This window comes from Onychomys torridus, chromosome 18 (assembly GCF_903995425.1).
Source record: "Onychomys torridus chromosome 18, mOncTor1.1, whole genome shotgun sequence".
NCBI classification, from domain to species: Eukaryota; Metazoa; Chordata; class Mammalia; order Rodentia; family Cricetidae; genus Onychomys; species Onychomys torridus.
This window is the reverse complement of record NC_050460.1, coordinates 13,582,927-13,600,344: the sequence shown is the minus strand read 5'-3', so window position 1 is coordinate 13,600,344 and position 17,418 is coordinate 13,582,927. Positions and strand designations below refer to the sequence as shown.

General features: G+C 37.0%; 1 protein-coding gene across 1 annotated transcript; it reads right to left on the bottom strand.

Annotated features, from left to right (window-relative positions):
* Positions 1–1,134: 1,134 nt before the first annotated feature.
* On the bottom strand, positions 1,135–14,002 carry LOC118569337 (cysteine-rich secretory protein 1-like). Its single transcript, XM_036167093.1, has 7 exons — positions 13,931–14,002; positions 12,670–12,786; positions 11,478–11,565; positions 8,768–8,913; positions 7,142–7,236; positions 4,357–4,449; positions 1,135–1,177 (listed from the first exon to the last, which is right to left on the bottom strand). The coding sequence occupies exons 1-7, from the start codon at positions 14,000–14,002 to the stop codon at positions 1,135–1,137; spliced, it is 654 nt and encodes a 217-aa protein (XP_036022986.1).
* Between the last annotated feature and the right edge of the window lie 3,416 nt (positions 14,003–17,418).

Sequence of the window (17,418 nt, the reverse complement as noted above, 5' to 3'; positions counted from 1 at the left end):
GTACATACCATGTTTTAGCAATGAGACCAGGCAATGTGGATTTCTTTCATTGATTGTATGTCTCATGTTAGATTCTAGGGTGCCTCAGTGTTATCCCAGCAAATAATATGTCTTAAAGTTGAGATTATACAGGTGATCTAGGGTCCATTGGAATCACCAGTGTGTGAGGGCATAGCGGATATATGATCTGGACTAGGCCTGAAGGTTGGATATGGCTTGCCAGGGTAAGGTCATGAATATTTATCAAACTTGGCTGCACTATTACTTATTAAATGAAGTGTGTACTGATTAACACAAACTCTTGTGAAGGCTATGAACCTTAAAGTAAATAAAAATTAAGTAACTGTATCATAAATATTGTAATACCAGACTAGAATAAACAAACTCAAAATCAGAAATTCAAATAAATACAAGGGGAGGATTAATATGCAAATAGTAAGATTTATTTAAAATTTTAAAACAATCAAGGTCAATGCAATCACCTGGACAAGCAAATTCTATTCATTAAGTTAAATTTTTATGAGGTCTTGAAAAACCCAAAAACTAAAATGTAAATTAAAGTTTAGAATTTGAACCACTAATTCTGGCACATGTGAAGAAGAGAAAATGATGGGAAAAAAATCAAAGAAAGCTAATGTGGATTTGTTTTCAGATACAGTGGCTAGGTAGAGCTAGGAAAGATGACTGACAGTTACAGTGGAAGTATATGCTGTTCCTTTACTGCATTGAGCTCTGGGAACCCGATTCTTATTTTCAGGATGGAGTTTCAGTGACCTTAGTCATAAAGACAGTGTATAACCTTGGTCTTGACTCTACTCCATAAATGTGTCACAGAATTCAGAGGTCAAGGTCCAAAGGTATTATTAATTATGGTATTTTAAAATCTTTGGATGTAAATTATTTTGACTAAATAGAACGATACAGAAGAAAGGAATGTTTACTGTTTGGAATAATTTCAATGTATCTATACCTCTAATTTTCTAGTGGAATGTGACTAGCCAAAGTATAGGACATGCTCTTTCTTCACATGGCCCTGTTCATTTGTACTGGAAATTTAATGAATTTTGCCTTCACAGTTGCATGTAGCTTTCCACTCTTGTTTAACCATTGGATAGTCACAGGTTAGTGAAGCCTTCAGTTCTGCACAGTTAAAAAATTATCTTTGTATTCACATTTACTGAATATTCAAGTATTCATATTTGCTGAAAAAAAGAACCAAAGATATTCATTACTTTGTTATTATTTTCTCTATTAACGGTGACAAAATAAAACATATGAATTGGGAGAAGGGGATTGAGCAAATGAATGAATGTCCTTTAAATTAGAGCTTTATCACATGTCTTTGATATGAATTAATGTATTTCTTTACTCAAGAAAGGCTTGAGAAAATTAACTTCAGTGGTTCTTTGACGAACTAAACTATCTAGAGACTAGAAAGATGGCTCAGTGATTAAGAGTCCTTGCGCTTCTTGCAGAGAACTGGTTTTGATTTTCAGAATCAACATCATAGCTTAATATCACCTGTAACTACAGTTCCATGGGACCCAATGCTCTCTCCTGTCCTCCATGGTCACTGGGTTAACATGTATGTGCATAAATATATACATGCATATCAACATTTATAAACATAAAATAAAGATAAATACTAAAAAAAACTCACTATTTAAAATGTCAGTCATTATGCAAGTACTTTCTCAACTTGAGTATGGTTAATATTTAAACTCTATATTCTCAGAAAACAAGTTTCATTGATATGTTATATAGCTACTGTGCCTAGCAGCCTGCCTCTTTATATAAAAATACTGGTCATTCAATCATTCCAGAATATTCTGTTGTCCATGATTGCCCTAGACTTTGATTCTGTTTTTTTGTACCAGAGGACCTAATTTTATGAAAACAGCAGCTTGGAAAAGTAGGTAGTGGAGAATTTTGTTCTGATTATCAGATATTTATAATCAAATGTCCAGCAGTGACCACAAACTCAAGAAAACTCATTTGAAATTCACCCTACAGTCTTTGTCATGTCTTTGGTGTATATTGACAGCTCATGAACCTCCATTCAGCTCACCCAGTCTCAGAGAACTGGAAACTCATAATTACTGAATCATTCAAAATAACTTCTTTATGCCCTGTGCTTGTGGTACTGTTTATTGAGACAGAGTCCTATTTGTTGCCCAGGCTAGAGTCTAGCCCATACAATCACATACCTCTGCTAATTCCACCTCCAGAGAAGCACCACTATAGGCACATGGCTAGTTCTCTTTCACTTTGTGTGGTGGTTCTCTGCAGGCTTTACACCCAGCAGGAGTAAAAAAATATGATCCACGAAGAGAAAAGAATGAAGTCAGCCTGATTTTATGGTAACAATGCTGGGCCAGAACTTCTAGAGTCTGGCCCAGACCATTTTACATTAGCCATGATTAATTCCAGCATAATTTTAGGGAAAAAAAAGTTTTCTGATAACAATTAAGTCAGCCCCAAGTACACAGTAATTGAAGACATGTTTACATTGAGATTCTTTACAAAGTATATGTGGCTTCTTTCATAAGAATGAGTACTGTTGACTCAGAGATAGTGCCCAGGATTCATGGCCTGGTGAAGATGACTGAAGTAAACGTAACCCCTGCAAGATTGGCCAGGCCCTCGGATAACATAGAAGTCACTTAGGCGATTGAATAGCACAAGTGACATCACCCATAAAAATGGGTTTTATGTTCTAAAAGCAATGCTGAAGATTTACAGATAGAGGGTCTAGGATAAGTAAAACAAATTCTGGGAGATACAGTGGACCCTGTCTCATCAGACAGCAAAGGATCTCCAGGGTGTAAAACCATGTAATTCCTGATATTCCAGAAAAACATATGTATCTCATTCCACTGAAGAGATAAACTATATGTTTAACTTTCCTGACTTCCCTGGTGCTTATCTGTGTGCACAAGGCCTTTTTGCCCTTTACACCTGTCCATGTCCATGCCTATATTATCAGCTCTCAACAACACAATTAGCAAAAAAAAAAAATTTATTCTACCTTCTCTCTCTGCAAACCATTTTCATAACTTTTGCAGTAGTAATGCAAAAATAACTAGTTCTGTATCTATATCAAATAGCTGGCTCTTTCAATATGCTTTTTCTAAGAGCTGTTTGGAGGATACAATTTCCATTAACACCTGGGAAGTGATTGCAGGAACCCACAGACGATTGGGATCAGACTAGACTACATAATGAGTTCTGGGTGAGCTTTGGTTATGTAGTGAGACCCTATTTCAAAACTGAAAATGGCCTAAACCACAAATAAGTAAATTTAAAAACTACAAAAATAAAAATAAAGATAATTTTCTTTCTATTTCTGTTTAAGTCTTTCTATTTGTTGTTTGTTACTGCTAGGATAGATCAATATTTCAAACTGGTTTGGAACTCCTGATGCTCCTTCCTGTGCCCTTAGACAATTGGGATTATATTTATTTTCGTATTTATATTAATAATAATACTAAAACAAGATACTATGACATTCATTTCACTCCCTTCCTGTGATGAAATACTAACATTTTTAAAGTACTAATAATTTGTATAGATTTGATTTAGACTCCAAAAATGCACTGAAATGGCTAAAAGAAAATCATGTAACTGATGAATAAATGGAAGGATATTCCAATAACAATCTAATGCCAGTGAGATGGATGAAGGTAATAGTGCTTGCCATGAAGCCACTTGAGGTCAATCTCTCATACCTTTATCGTGGAAGGAGAGAACTAATTCACACAAGTTGTCCTATAACCTCTAACACATAATCACACACAGAAGCCATTTCACACATGCATGTGCCTATGCATACACAGAGAGACACAAATACCCATTCACAAATAAATAAAAATGTAATACAAATTTCATACGATGCTCTATAGGGGCTTGAGAATTTACTGTGCTAAGCTCCTTGGTGGGTGAAGAACTGTAGTACATTTCTTAGTTCTCTGGGCTGACCTGTGTACTGCTGTCTCAACCACTTAGATTTGTAGTGCTTTCTTTTCTTAAAATGCCAACCTTAAGATCCTAAAGTCATTGAGGATAAGAAAATTCACTTTAAATTTTAGTGAATTATAGCCACAGGAATATTTCTGTAGACTCCAATAGCAATAATACTAATATAGTTACAAGTATGCATGGATTTTAAGTGTTTCCTTAGACAACATAAAGTATCATGTTTTTCAATGTCAAAAGTACTTACATCCTAAACAAAGGAAAATCTGTAATTCCAAAAATGATATTAAACACATTTTTGTCTCTTGAAAATAAGGCCATGCTGTTAAATTTTAAAAGAGATTGACATTTTATATTATTATATTAGTATGTTAATAAAACTTACTGCATAGTCCATCGTCACAGTGATCAGAACAAAGGGCACATGGTTGTCCTATTGTATAAGGGATGTATTGCCTTCTTACAATATTACCACTGAAATTGAAATGCAAAAATCAAATACTTTTAATTTTTCTCTGTAAACTCTAATGTTTGCATATATCACCTATATATATATTTTCATGGATTTTTATTAAAAGCTTTAGCTATGCCATACAGAAATCTAACATTTTCTAAGAGTACTCAGACAGAGATGTGAAATAATGGGATAATTAATCCATTCCCTCTTTCCCTCAACCATCATCTCAGAACCTGAGCAACTTAAATAGAGTAAATAAGAGTCTAAAGGTTATAAACGTTTTAAAGTTGAAACACTCTTATCATTTCTTGATAAACCTGAAATAAAATTAAGACAGGAATTGCTGCTTAGGAATAAAAGATACTTCCTATAGAGAAAATTAGATACAGGTATATGGTGTGATTCCTATAGTGTAGAGGAGGTCCCATTGATGATGTATTGAGTTTCAGGTATTTAAGTGTATAATTGTGAAAGACAATGTTTAGGAACATTTGAGGTTTTCTGAAGGTAGCATGTGGGTTTGAGACTTCTATGCTTACCAAAATGAGAATATTAATGAGAAAAAGTCTTTATATAAACTATCTGAAGGGTGCAGTACTCTGAAAGTGCCAAGCATGTACCTCAGTAGGGGCGTCGCTACCCTAACCAACATAGGAAATTAGCAAAGGGTGGCAGGGGTGTGTGTGCAATGCCCAAGGGCTTGCAGCAGAACCACTCCTTTATATGCAGAACACAGCTCTAGGTGTATGAGCAATGTTAAGAATGAAAAAGTCAGAAAGTGTTGTACAAGATCTGTCACTTGCTCCTCTTCATTACTCCTCTGACACTTCTAGGTGCCAGGCTCCAGATTCCTACTGGACCAGGCAGCTGGATGGAGTCCAGTGGCTTCCTTCTCTGTATTACTGAATGCCAACAGAAACATGCTTGAATATTCTTTGAGGATCCTACTGTTCAACCCAAAACAGATTAGACATGAATCATTTAAAAGACTTGATTTGAAGTCCCTCAACCCCATGTTGTATAAGTTTCTTGTATTAAAAGAATAATAGAACTGGAGAGATGTCTCAGCACTTAAGAGGACATATTCCTCTTTTAGAATACATGGGTTTGGTTCCCAGCATCCACTTCAGGTGGCTTGCAACTGTCTGTATCTCGAGTTCCAGGGGATTTGATGAGTTAGGTCTCCACAAGTGTTTAGGGTTGACAGCCTGGGACTGGATAACCTATCAGGAGTCTCCTCCCTGAAGAAACTGATCCTTTCTTAACACCGATAGATTACCCATAGCTCCTTATCCAGGGCAATATAAATTTTTGTTATCACCCTTGGTTGCCTCCCTGAACTCAAAGATAAGAGCCTATTGTTAAAAACATTACCAACTTCAGACACAGGGGTTGGAGAAAATGAGCTGTAATTGACCTGGAAATCTCCTTCCTACAGAGTAACTCTCATAGTATTAGAAGGAGAATATAACCAATAGTTTTATCTTTCTCCAAAAATGTAAAAATGACTAGCCTGGTTGCTATTTTTCCAAGCTTAGTTTTTGTTGCTTTATTTATGCATGTGAACAGTCACATACTCACAAAGGCCAGAAAAGGTCCTTAGTCCTAAAGTTAAAAATTAGATATGACCTACTTGATGTGGTTGTTGGGGACCAATCTTCGATCTCTGAAAAAAACACCAAAAATTCTACAGCAATGAGTCAGCTTACAGCCCTGTGTTGCTACCTTATACCTGTAAGAGTTTACTAAGTCTTAACTTCACAGGCTCTTTGAGAGGTCCTTAATACATTTTAAATAGTTAAGAAAACCAAAATCTTAACTCTTTCTCCTAAGAATTTACTAAAAATTTCTGAAAGGAAATTCACTTTCCTTCTATGCCATGTTTGAGCTCTTAAAAAAATTCCCATGAGAATAAAGAATGTATTTTCATAATCTGTTAACTTAATTTGTATTTAAAAATACTTTAATTACATCTGCATCTATTTTGTCCATGTGTGGCTTTGTGCATGTACAATAAGAAAGCTGAGATCATGAATTTGCAAGGATGTGTGAGGTAGGAAGGTATCAGGTAGAGGGAAGTGTGGAAATGAAGGAAATTCAGTACTTCTATATGAAATTCACAAAAAATAAAACAAACTTTTTTTTTTGGGGGGGGGTTTGAGACAATGCTTCTCTGCGTTGCCTTGGCTAGACCCAAATTCACAGAGATTGCCTGTTTCTGCCTCCCAAGTCCTAGGACTAAAGGTGTGAACCACTACCACATCTCAAAAATTACATTTAAAAACAGCTACAACAACCTATATAATCAGGGTTAGGATCAATTAATTAGAAGCCCCACAGTCACTAACGTGTCATTCATTTACATTCACTTGTGGTCTACTATTAAAAGTTTGCTTTGTAGCCTACAAAGATAGCATGAACTGACAATATGAGGTCACCATTAGTCTAGAAAACAGCAATGGAGGAGGGAAGAGAAATCATTTTTAAAGATAAGAAAGATGTTTCTGACCAAGTGTGATTCATGGAAGTGTTGAGATGGACATTTCAAAGATTTAGTTAAATAAGTTTCAACTCTAGGAAATATTTAGAAGGTTCTATTTCCTCTCCATGTGTAAAATATATCTTTAATTCGTTTTTATACTGTGACAATTTTAAAATGTCAAGTTGCATTTGTCATTGTTGAAAATGAACTTGGAAGTAGATACTTACGGAGGACAATAGTGACAAACATATATGAATTTCAATAAATCCCCAGAGCACTTAGCAACTCCACATGCAACTTGGAAAGATGAATTCCAAACAACCTATACACCCAGAGAAGAAGACAGGGCACAGGTCAGAGAGGAAAATAATGCAGAATAATAAATAAAAAATTAAAAACAGGACTGGTAACTTTGTTTCTATATGTCTTATAGACTTAGTTAAGTGATTGACTCAACTACAGATGTTAGAACATCCCTAAGGGGCTGCTGTTGGTCAGCTAGTCTGGCAAAACTTTCAGGAAGTACCCAGCAGAGTTTATAAAGGCAGAGAGTAGCTTTAGCTCCATCTCAGAGAAGTTTTCTCCTTTTTGTCATCTTTAGCAGTTTCCAAGATGATTAGGATGCAGAAAGCTGGGCTGAGGCCAAGGAGCTTCATGTCAAAATGAAAGGCATCAAAGAATCTCTGGACACGAGGAGGATGTTGGTGTGATGTAGAATTCCACTGCTTCCATTCCTACAGGCTTGTGCCCATAAACAGAGAGAGAGTAACCCAATATCAGGTCAATCCTGGTTAGATGTCAAACTGACCAAGATGCTCCTGGTGACTACTCTGAAGTGCCTTTGCAAAAACAAGTGTCCTATGTCCAGAGAGCCATGGCCTTTGAAGATGAACCAGAAATTCTTCCCAGCATCACAGAAGATACTTTTCAGTTTGATACTAAGCTGTGATTATGAGTATCTTCTTTTCTGTGTGGGCAGGGATCATGAGTGGCTTGCAAGCCTTGCTGGTTCAACCTGACAGAAGGCCAACACTCAGCATAATTCCTAGAAGTTGTACTTGGTAAGGTGTTTTTGTGTGGAGCTCTGGCCTTGGATATCCTGGTTCCCTCATGAAATGGTGTTTCAGCTTAAGTCTCTCGGGCTGCAGGATCTGATCAGACCAGTGATTTGGAGCTGCTGCATTCCTGTACCATAACTGGATCTTCTCTCTACACTGCCAAGCAGGATTCCCACCTCACCTTCTTCCTAGGTTTGGAAGGCCCTCTTTGACAGTGGACAGGATGGAGCCACAATCTTATGATTCTTGCTAAAAGAGTCATTTGTTTGATAGGAAAGGACTCAAGGCCCAGGCCTTTAGATCCAGCAGGAAGGTAACTGTCAGGGTTTCTGGTAGTAAAATTCCAGGAGATACCTTTCCTCTTTTCACACAAGAGCCATACAGATGTACAGCCCTGTTAAATCTGGGTAGGTGCCTTAGAATATAGGCCATTACCTTTGTTTAGAGACACAAGTAAAGAAATTATGGTTAGAAAAAAAATATGTTCCCTTATAAAGAATAGATAAACCATTGAAAGCTGGCAACTCAAATAGCCAATGAGCATCAAGACTGATTTACAACTAACCATCAAGATCTTCTCCAAGGTGTACAGTTGGTGTGTACTCTCTCTATACTTGTTGAAATTTGGAGAATGTGATATGAAGACAGGAAGTTAAAGCCAGTCTGAGCTACATAGTGAGACAATGTCTCAAGAAGAAAATAAAAACTCTCTGCACAGAAATTCTTTATTGAAATCAGTCAAGTAATTAAAAATATTTCCTTGCCTAGCACTTACAGAGAGAGTATTTTTCTTACCTGAGTATAATGTCCAACTAATGCATTAGGTGATTTCGGGCCTAAATGAAACCTGAAGTCTTTGGCTTCATCATACCAGGTTTGGATTGCACGAGACCATGATGCTGGGTAACTTGACATGAAGATATTCTCACCACATAATAAGTCTAAGGAAAAAGACAGAACACTCACAAAGACAGCAATAAAGAAAAAAGAATAATACACACAAACACTCCCACACACACACACACACACACACACACACACGCATGCACGCACACACGCATGCACACACACACAAATCCCTGCTTTTTAATGTCATTGCTCACAGTTCCTTTTGTTTATTTGGTTCATTTTTATTTTCTTTCTTTTTTTTTCAGAGCTAACCGAACCCAGGGTCTTGCAATGGCTAGGCAAGCACTCTACCACTGAGCTAAATCCCCAACTCACAGTTCCTTTTGAATATTGCATAAGAAACATGATTCAGAACTGAGGAACCTTTAGCTGCAGAGTAGCCATAGGAATTCAACATGTGTATGCTAAACACCATTAGCACTAAGTAGACAGAGAATTCTTTTCTTCAGTAGCTTCTATCCTCAAACACATTCATCCACACATTAAATTCTTCACATCTGTGTACACATCTATGTATATGTGTGTGTGCATGTTTGTTCATGCCTGTGCCTCATGTGTACCAAATATGGATTTTCAGTCTTAAAAAAGACCAAGACAAACTCCATTCATGTCTCTCCTGAGTAGCTAGATATTTTTATAACAATTTTACATACTTAGGATTATTGTTCTGTGTAAGCCTTTTTTTTACACTCATTCTTTAAAAACTGTAAGTACAAAGCAAACAAAACAGAAGGGATTATATTTTCAAAGTTTATAGGTCATGTGTGGTAATATTTTATGTGTGCTCTAATAAATAAAGCTTGCATGGAGATCAGAGGAAAAAGTCAGCCACTATGTTAAACATAGAGGCTAGGCAGTGGTAGCCCATGCCTTTAATCCTAGCATTCGGGAGGCAGAAATTTATCCAGATCCCTGTGAGTTGAAGGTCAGACTGGGAACAGAGCCAGGCCTGGTGGCAAACACCTTTAAGACCATCACTAGTTGACCATAGATGTCTGGAAGTCTACACAGACAGATAGGAAGGGATAGAATAGATTAGGATGAAGAAGTGATGTAGCTGGGTAGAGAGAAGAGGTAAGATGGAAGGGCTCAGAAAGTTATACAGTCATGAGTATACAGGAAGTCGTTCTCTCTTTGCCTGAGGATTTACTAGATGTAAGACATGGTTGGCTTGCTCGCTGATCTTTCAGCTTTCACCCCAATACCTGGCTCCAGGTATTTTACTAATAAGACCATTTAACAATTCATGTGATAGTCATGTCTTAACTAGAAAATTAAAACTCTATGGGCCAAATTTTCTTCAGAGAATGGGAAAAAAGCATCTTTTAACTCCTCAAAATAGCTTATTATTTTTATCAAGCTCTGTAAATAAAAAATTACTTTAAACTATAACTGAATATTTTAGCCTTTTAAATAAATTTTATTCATTTTATTATTAAAATAGACATGTCTACAAAGCAAATCTTTAAAAGAGGTTATTAATTTATTAGGTTCAAATAGAGCCAAAGGTGATCATTTTTAATATTTCAAGAACTATTTTGTCTCATGGTCTTTTTATTAATATTGTTGTCATTTTTACACTTTCTTATGCAAATATTGTTTCATAGATTATTTTTAATTTAACATACTATGTCCTTTCAGGCACTCAAAGTATACAAAAGTTGATCTCACAAAAAATGAAGGAAAAGTTGAGTGTACACACATAGGTGGCTTTCACACAAAATTCCAGTACTTAGGAAGCTAAGAATGGAAGGTCAGAAATTTGACCTTCCTGGGCTATACAGTGAGACCTGTCTCCTCCCTACCAAAAATAATATTTGAAGCAGTAAAGGTAAATGCCAAGATATTTGGTATTTCTTGAGAAAAATGAAGAATTAGTTGATCAAATTAAATATATTTTTATAATTAAAAATATAGTTTGGAAACACAACAAACCACATCATTAATAATTGGGTTAAAGATAGAAATTCTAATTTCAGAGTGCTAGATAATGGGCTGAGCATATAGGAGTATACCTTGCTATTTCAGCAGACTTGAATACAACTCCTAAAGTTCATACAGTGTAGCTTACCACCATCTTTGGCAACAAAACAGTAACAACAATCTGTAACCTGTAACATCCAGGGGGTCTGGTGCCTTCTGGCCTCTAGAAGCATTTTTACATATATGCACACATGCATAAATACACAGAGACACACATATACATAAATAAAACCTTAATAGAATAAAATAAAAAAGGAGATTCTAATTTCAAATTTCCTTTATAAAGCCTTAATTAGTAATTATTTTCATCCAGACATCAGTTTCTAATCTTCAAAGCAAAGAAAGAGATGATCCATACCTTGTTTCACTTGTAAATCTGATTTCAAGGCACAAATCTGGCATCAGGAAAGACAGTTTGTGTGAAATATAAAACATTCAGTAAGCAGAAAGTGAAGCCTTTCAGAGCCATCTCTGTCCCACAGATATTTAACATTTAAAAAAGGCAGTGTAAAAAATATGTGTTTATTTACAACATTTTGTTAGCACGGTATGAGAAAATGGGCTTTCCTGTATGACTCTCCATTCATTGGTAAGTGACATTGAGTTTACATACTGGTGGTCCTGGCTTCTGGAGGACTGTGTTCATAAGTGCATTGGCTTGCCCACCTCTGCGCATTCACTCGGGCATCATTGCTCCATTGCTAAAGAGAAAAAAAAAGAAGATACACACGGAATAACTCAAACCTCAGAGTCACATGATCTTAGCACACAGACTGATATCATTATAAAATATCTGTAGGCACCTTCTGAATTTCATCATAATCAATATATAATATAGTATGTATCTAAATTTTTATGTTAGCATGTATATTATCAGTATTCATGGTGGCACTTATAAATAAGTTTATTTTTGCATATTTTCCTCCCCCCATCTTCCTGATCCTGCCCATCCTCCCATGCATGCCCTCTCACCCACAGCCTCCATTTGATGTCACACATGTTCTCGTTCCTTCCACTTCCCATGCCTTCTAGAGTCCCTTTACCTTCCTCAGGATCTTCTCACTAGTGTCATAACCTATGTCCAAAGTTACTCCAACTTGTATATGGCCTCGTCTCTACCAAATCAATACAAGTTGTCTGTCTTCCCAAGGCCACAAAAAATACTAAACCATTAATGATCTAATGACTTAGTGAAATCACAATAGGAATCCTTAAAAACTGAGTAATTGCTGTAGAGCAAATATCACTAAACGTGTTGATGTAGTAAGACAATTTTACAGCTGTAAGAAGTTGCCTCATTAGTTCTAGCTTCATTTTGTCCCTCATTAAATGAATTTAAGAGACACAAGGATCTTGTTTCTGGATCCAGAGAGTAGATTATTTAGATGAAAGGTCACTGGACCTTAAAGGAGAAATGTTCTGACCCTGATTAGGAGAGAGAAGAGTGAGCCAAAATAACATAGTGGCATTTCACTGGAGACTAAACTCAAAAGATTTGATTTTAGTTCAGTCACTATAATTGATGTAGCTCCATAATACCAATGAGTCACTGTTATAAAAGAAATGTAATAAATTCTCCTCTTATCATTGCACAACTAAAGACATAGAAGTAAAGAACCAACTCTGATATAATGGACATAAACCCACGCACATGCACATAAACAAAACCATGAATACATTTGTTTATTTTTTAAGAGAAGCTAGAATAGAGGCAGATGCTCTTAGAGCACACAGCAGAAGCCAGATGCTCTCCTCATGCTCCAAACACAGTTCTCCAAATGCACTGTCCTGTTGTGAGCCCTCACCATCTTTAGTAAGTCACTACCAGGGGGAGATACCATTCTTCTCAGTTGGTTGTGCTTGTTTACAATCTCTTCTTGGACTGACAATTTAGTGGTTATCAAATCCTCAAAATTTTTATTCTGAAAGAAAATAAAATTAAAGTCATGTTAGTGTACATTAATGGCATAGTCATAGCTGAATGGAATGGTAGAAGTCATAAAGCCAGCACAGTTGCTCGACAAAGATCCAGCAAAGCTGAGCCGCATGATGGCTACCATGCCACCTTTAGTTTTCATCTCCACCTGTTACATACTTGGGGCACTTTTAATATTTGTACAACTTGAGGATATTGGGTTGATGGAAAATTGCTTATGAATTATTTATGCCTTCTCCCAGGAATGCGGCTTCTAAGCTTATCCAGGAAAGTCCTGAATGTACTATTCCCACACACACACTTTGAGAAAGATACCCTTATCTACTTGAAGGTCTTACTTATGCCTTGGGTTGTGACACATAAAGAAGAAGCCAGAGGTCTTTTCATGAGGCTATGAGACAGTCTTGAAACATCTGTCCTTGCTCTTACACTGGAACAAGATATTCAAAACAAAGTAAAATTAAAAAGTTCAACAAGATTTAGTGGGCTAGAGGAGTTGTCCACAGTTCAGATTACAAGCTTCTTCCCACTGTACACTCAGACAGTTACGTGACATACAACTCTGCCCTACATACAGACATACTGATGAGCAAAGTATGGAGTGGAAAGATGATAAACAACTTGAAAGAACACCTAGATAATTGTCTCCATATTACTAATTTGATTATGGGAACAAAAGACATATAACTTATATTCCAAAATAGGTTTAACCAGATATTATCACTCCATACTCTTGAGTAATTCTAGTAGTCTTCAATACAGAGGCCAAAGAGGAGAATGAAGACTATAGCAATGCCCAATGCTTCTAACATTTAGTAGCTTTCTAACTAAGGGGAGAGTATTTTTTCTGGTACTACACATTCCATCATTAAAGAAGGTGACTGAGTTTCATCTGGGATTGGCTAAGTATGAGAATATATTATAAATAACAAATACTTGGCTCATGTACATAATTATTGTTTGCATAGTAGATATCCTTAACTACCCTGGTGTGTGTGTGTGTGTGTGTGTGTGTGTGTGTGTGTGTGTGTGTGTGTGTGTGTATTGCTGAGAATCAAAGTGACTTACTCCACACTCTGGTCTTTTATTTGTCTAAATTGTTCTGAGAAGATACTAAACCTTACCCATACCTCATAGTCATCTTGAGGAAGGGATGGGGGCATTACAGCAGCCAGGAACAACAATAATGGGAATAAGGTCATGTCTAGAAAACAAAGAAGAGGACAAAAGGTCTGCATTTGAATGTTTAGTACCTAGAGTTCTGAGTAACACAGACAGTATGGGGGAAGTAATGAGACCCATTTCCTAGATTTACTAGCAGTGGAACAAGGAGGACACACTATTCATATCATCAAAATGATAATAAAATCAACTCAAGAAGCCTGCTGCCAGCTGGTGCAATAAGGAATAAATCAAAGTGCCTAAGTGAAGACCCTGGAACCATGCACCTATGAGTGCTCTGGGCGATTAGCGTCTCCTCTCCTGTCACACTCTAATCCATAGAGGTCCTCTCCAGATTCTAGAAATTAAGGAATTCCTCATTTGTCCTTTCAAGAGCATCAAAAGCACCCAGCTATAACCATGACAGGGCACTACTATGACATTATTAAACCTTATTTGATATTGTAAGCTCTGCCTACTCTATTATAGGATGTTTGTTTGTTATTCATTCTTTAAAAGTTTTTCTTTTTTTTTTTTTGAGACAAGATTTCACTATGTACCCCAGTCTACCTGCAAATTTACAACTTTGCCTCAGAGTCTCAAGTGCTGAGACGAATCTGTACATTACCACACAATTCTGCCATATTTTTATATCAATGTCCATAACTTGGCTCATGTGTCCAGTGTAATAACACATTTATTCTCAAAGTCTGGTCCATAATACCAAGACTGAACCTTGAAAATCTTAAACCATCAGCATCATATTTTACATATAATGGTAAATGTATGATTAAATTAATGTCATGTCCAACAACAGGGAAACAATTTAAATAATTTGGAACACATTCTCTTCTTAAGGGTATTAAGTAAAACACACACAACATGTACACACACACACACACACACACACACACACTTCATTGTGTGCTGGTATATAAATATATATGTATGTGGAGACCAGGGGCAGATATTAAGTGTTCCCCATTGCTCCCTACCTTATAAGTTGAGACAGAATCTGTCAGGGAGCCCCAAACTCACCATTTCAGTTACTCTGGCTACACAACTTGCTCTGGGTATTTTCTGTCTCTACCTTCTGCCTGCACTGAAGTTACATGGATTCTGGTGGTTTAAACTCTGGCACCCATGTTTGCATAGCAAGTGCATTTTCTACTGAGACATATTGCCAGCATCTACAGCTTGCTATTAATGGTTTCTCCTAACCAGAAAGAATTTTTATCTTACTCTACAATTAGTAAAGACATATATAGATGGATTCAATGCATAAATAGGTAATTTTCATGAAACATTCCAATGCATTCTTTGCCCCAATTTACACACACAAAATAGCATAGACTATGTTTGGTGTAACTTGTTATGTGACTCTCTTTTGGCTTCATTTAAAACTCATGAAAACCTAGGTGCTAGATACTATGATTCAATATCCCACTTTACACATGAATAATATAATATCAGTGTTAGAGATTTAATACTGACGAGTCATAAGAATTTTCAAAGCACAACTGAAATCTAAGTACTGGGTGTGTGACATCAAGACTTCAGTTCTGAGAGCCAGAGGGTGTGGTGATTTAGAAGATTATGTAGACAAGGAAATATATGTGATCCACTTGGACTTAGGTTTTATGCATGGTGACAGATATGGATCTATTTGCAACCTTCTACACATTGACATCCAGTTATGCCAGCACCATTTGTTGAAGATGCTTTCTTTTTTCCCTTGCATATTTTTGGCTTCTTTGTCAAAAATTATATGTTCATGGGTGTGTGGGTTAATGTTAGGGTCTTCAATTCAGTTCCATTGGTCCACATGTCTGTTTTTATGCCAGTACCAAACTGTTTTTATTACAGTAGCTCTATAGTAGAGCTTCTGGTCGGGGATCGTGATGCTTCCACAGGTAATTGTACAGGATTCTTTAGGCTATCCTGGGTTTTTTGTTTTTCCATATGAAGTTGAATATTATTCTTTCCAGGTCTGTGAGGAATTGTGTTCATAATTTGATGGGGATTGCATTGAATCTGTAGATTGCTTTTGGTAAGATCGCCATTTTTACTATGTTAATCCTGCCTATCCATGAGCATGGGAGATCTTTCCATTTTCTGACATCTTCTTCAATTTCTTTTTTCAGGGACTTAAAGTTCTCATCATATAGGTCCTTCACATGCTTAGTTAGAGTAACCCCAAGGTATTTTATTTCATTTGTGGCTATTGTAAAGGGTGATGTATCTCTGATTTCCTTCTCAGCCTGTTTGTCTATTATATGTAGGAGGGCTACTGATTTTTTTGAGTTGATCTTGAGTCCTGCTATGTTGCTGAAGGTGTTTATAAGCTGTATCAGTTCCTTTGTTGAATTTTGGGGGTCATTCATGTGTACTATCATGTCAACTGCAAATAGGGAAAGCTTGACTTCTTCCTTTCCAATTTGTATCCCCTTAATCTCCTTATGTTGTCCAATAGCTCTGGCTAGAACTTCAAGTACTATATTGAATAAGTATGGGGAGAGGGGACAACCTTGCCTTGTTCCTGATTTTAGTGGTATTGCTTTGAGTTCTCTCCATTTAATTTGATGTTGGCTGTTAGCTTGCTGTAAATTGTGTTTATTATGTTTAGCTATGTTACCTGTAATTCCTGATTGCTCCAAGACCTTTATCATGAAGGGGTGTTGGATTTTGTCAAATGCCTTTTTTGCATCTAGTGAGATGATCATGTGGTTTTTTTCTTTGAGTTTGTTTATATGGTGTATGAAGGGCAAGGTTCAAGGGAAAGAAAGCTTAGGGGAGCAGGAGATCCCAGCTGGATCAAGAAAAGAAAGGGAGAACAATGAATAACAGACTATGATAAATGATGACATGAGAACAGGAATAGGCAGAGTGCTGGAGAGGTCCCCAGATACCCACAATGATACATCCTCTGTAGACTGCTGGCAATGGTCGAGAGAAAGCCTGATCTGACCTAGTCTGGTGATCAGATGGCCAAACACCCTAACAGTCAAGCTGGAACTCTCATCCAATAACTGATGGAAGTGGATGCAGAGATCCTAGGCCAGGCCCCAGGTGGAGTTCCAGGAGTCCAATTGTTGAGAAAGAGGAGGGACTATACGAGTGTGAATTGTTGAGACCAAGATTGGAAAAGCACAGGGACAAATAGCCAAACGAATGGAAGCACATGAATTATGAACCAAAGGCTGTGGAGCCCCCAGCTGGATCAGGCTCTCTGGATAAGTGAGACAGTTGAATAGCTTGACCTGCTTGGGAGGCATCCAGTCTGTGGCGCCAGGACCTGTCCTTAGTGCATGAGCTGGCTGTTTGGAACCTTGGGCTTACACAGGGACACTTTGCTCAGCCTGGAAGGAAGGGACTGGAGCTGCCTGTACTGAATCAACCAGGTTTAAATGAATCCCCAGGGGAGTCTTGGCCCTGGAGGAGATAGGAATGGAGGGAG

What these genes read in the sequence shown, in the direction of transcription:
- LOC118569337 (XM_036167093.1), bottom strand. Translation starts at nt 14,002, where the DNA reads ATGACCTTATTCCCATTATTGTTGTTCCTGGCTGCTGTAATGCCCCCA. An exon ending in GTTTGTCACTATTGTCCTCC is followed by an intron (nt 4,450 to 7,141) that starts GTAAGTATCTAC and finishes TTTCAATTTCAG; the next exon opens with TGGTAATATTGTAAGAAGGC. An exon ending in GACGATGGACTATGCAGTAA is followed by an intron (nt 1,178 to 4,356) that starts GTTTTATTAACA and finishes TTGAATATTCAG; the next exon opens with TAAATGTGAATACAAAGATA.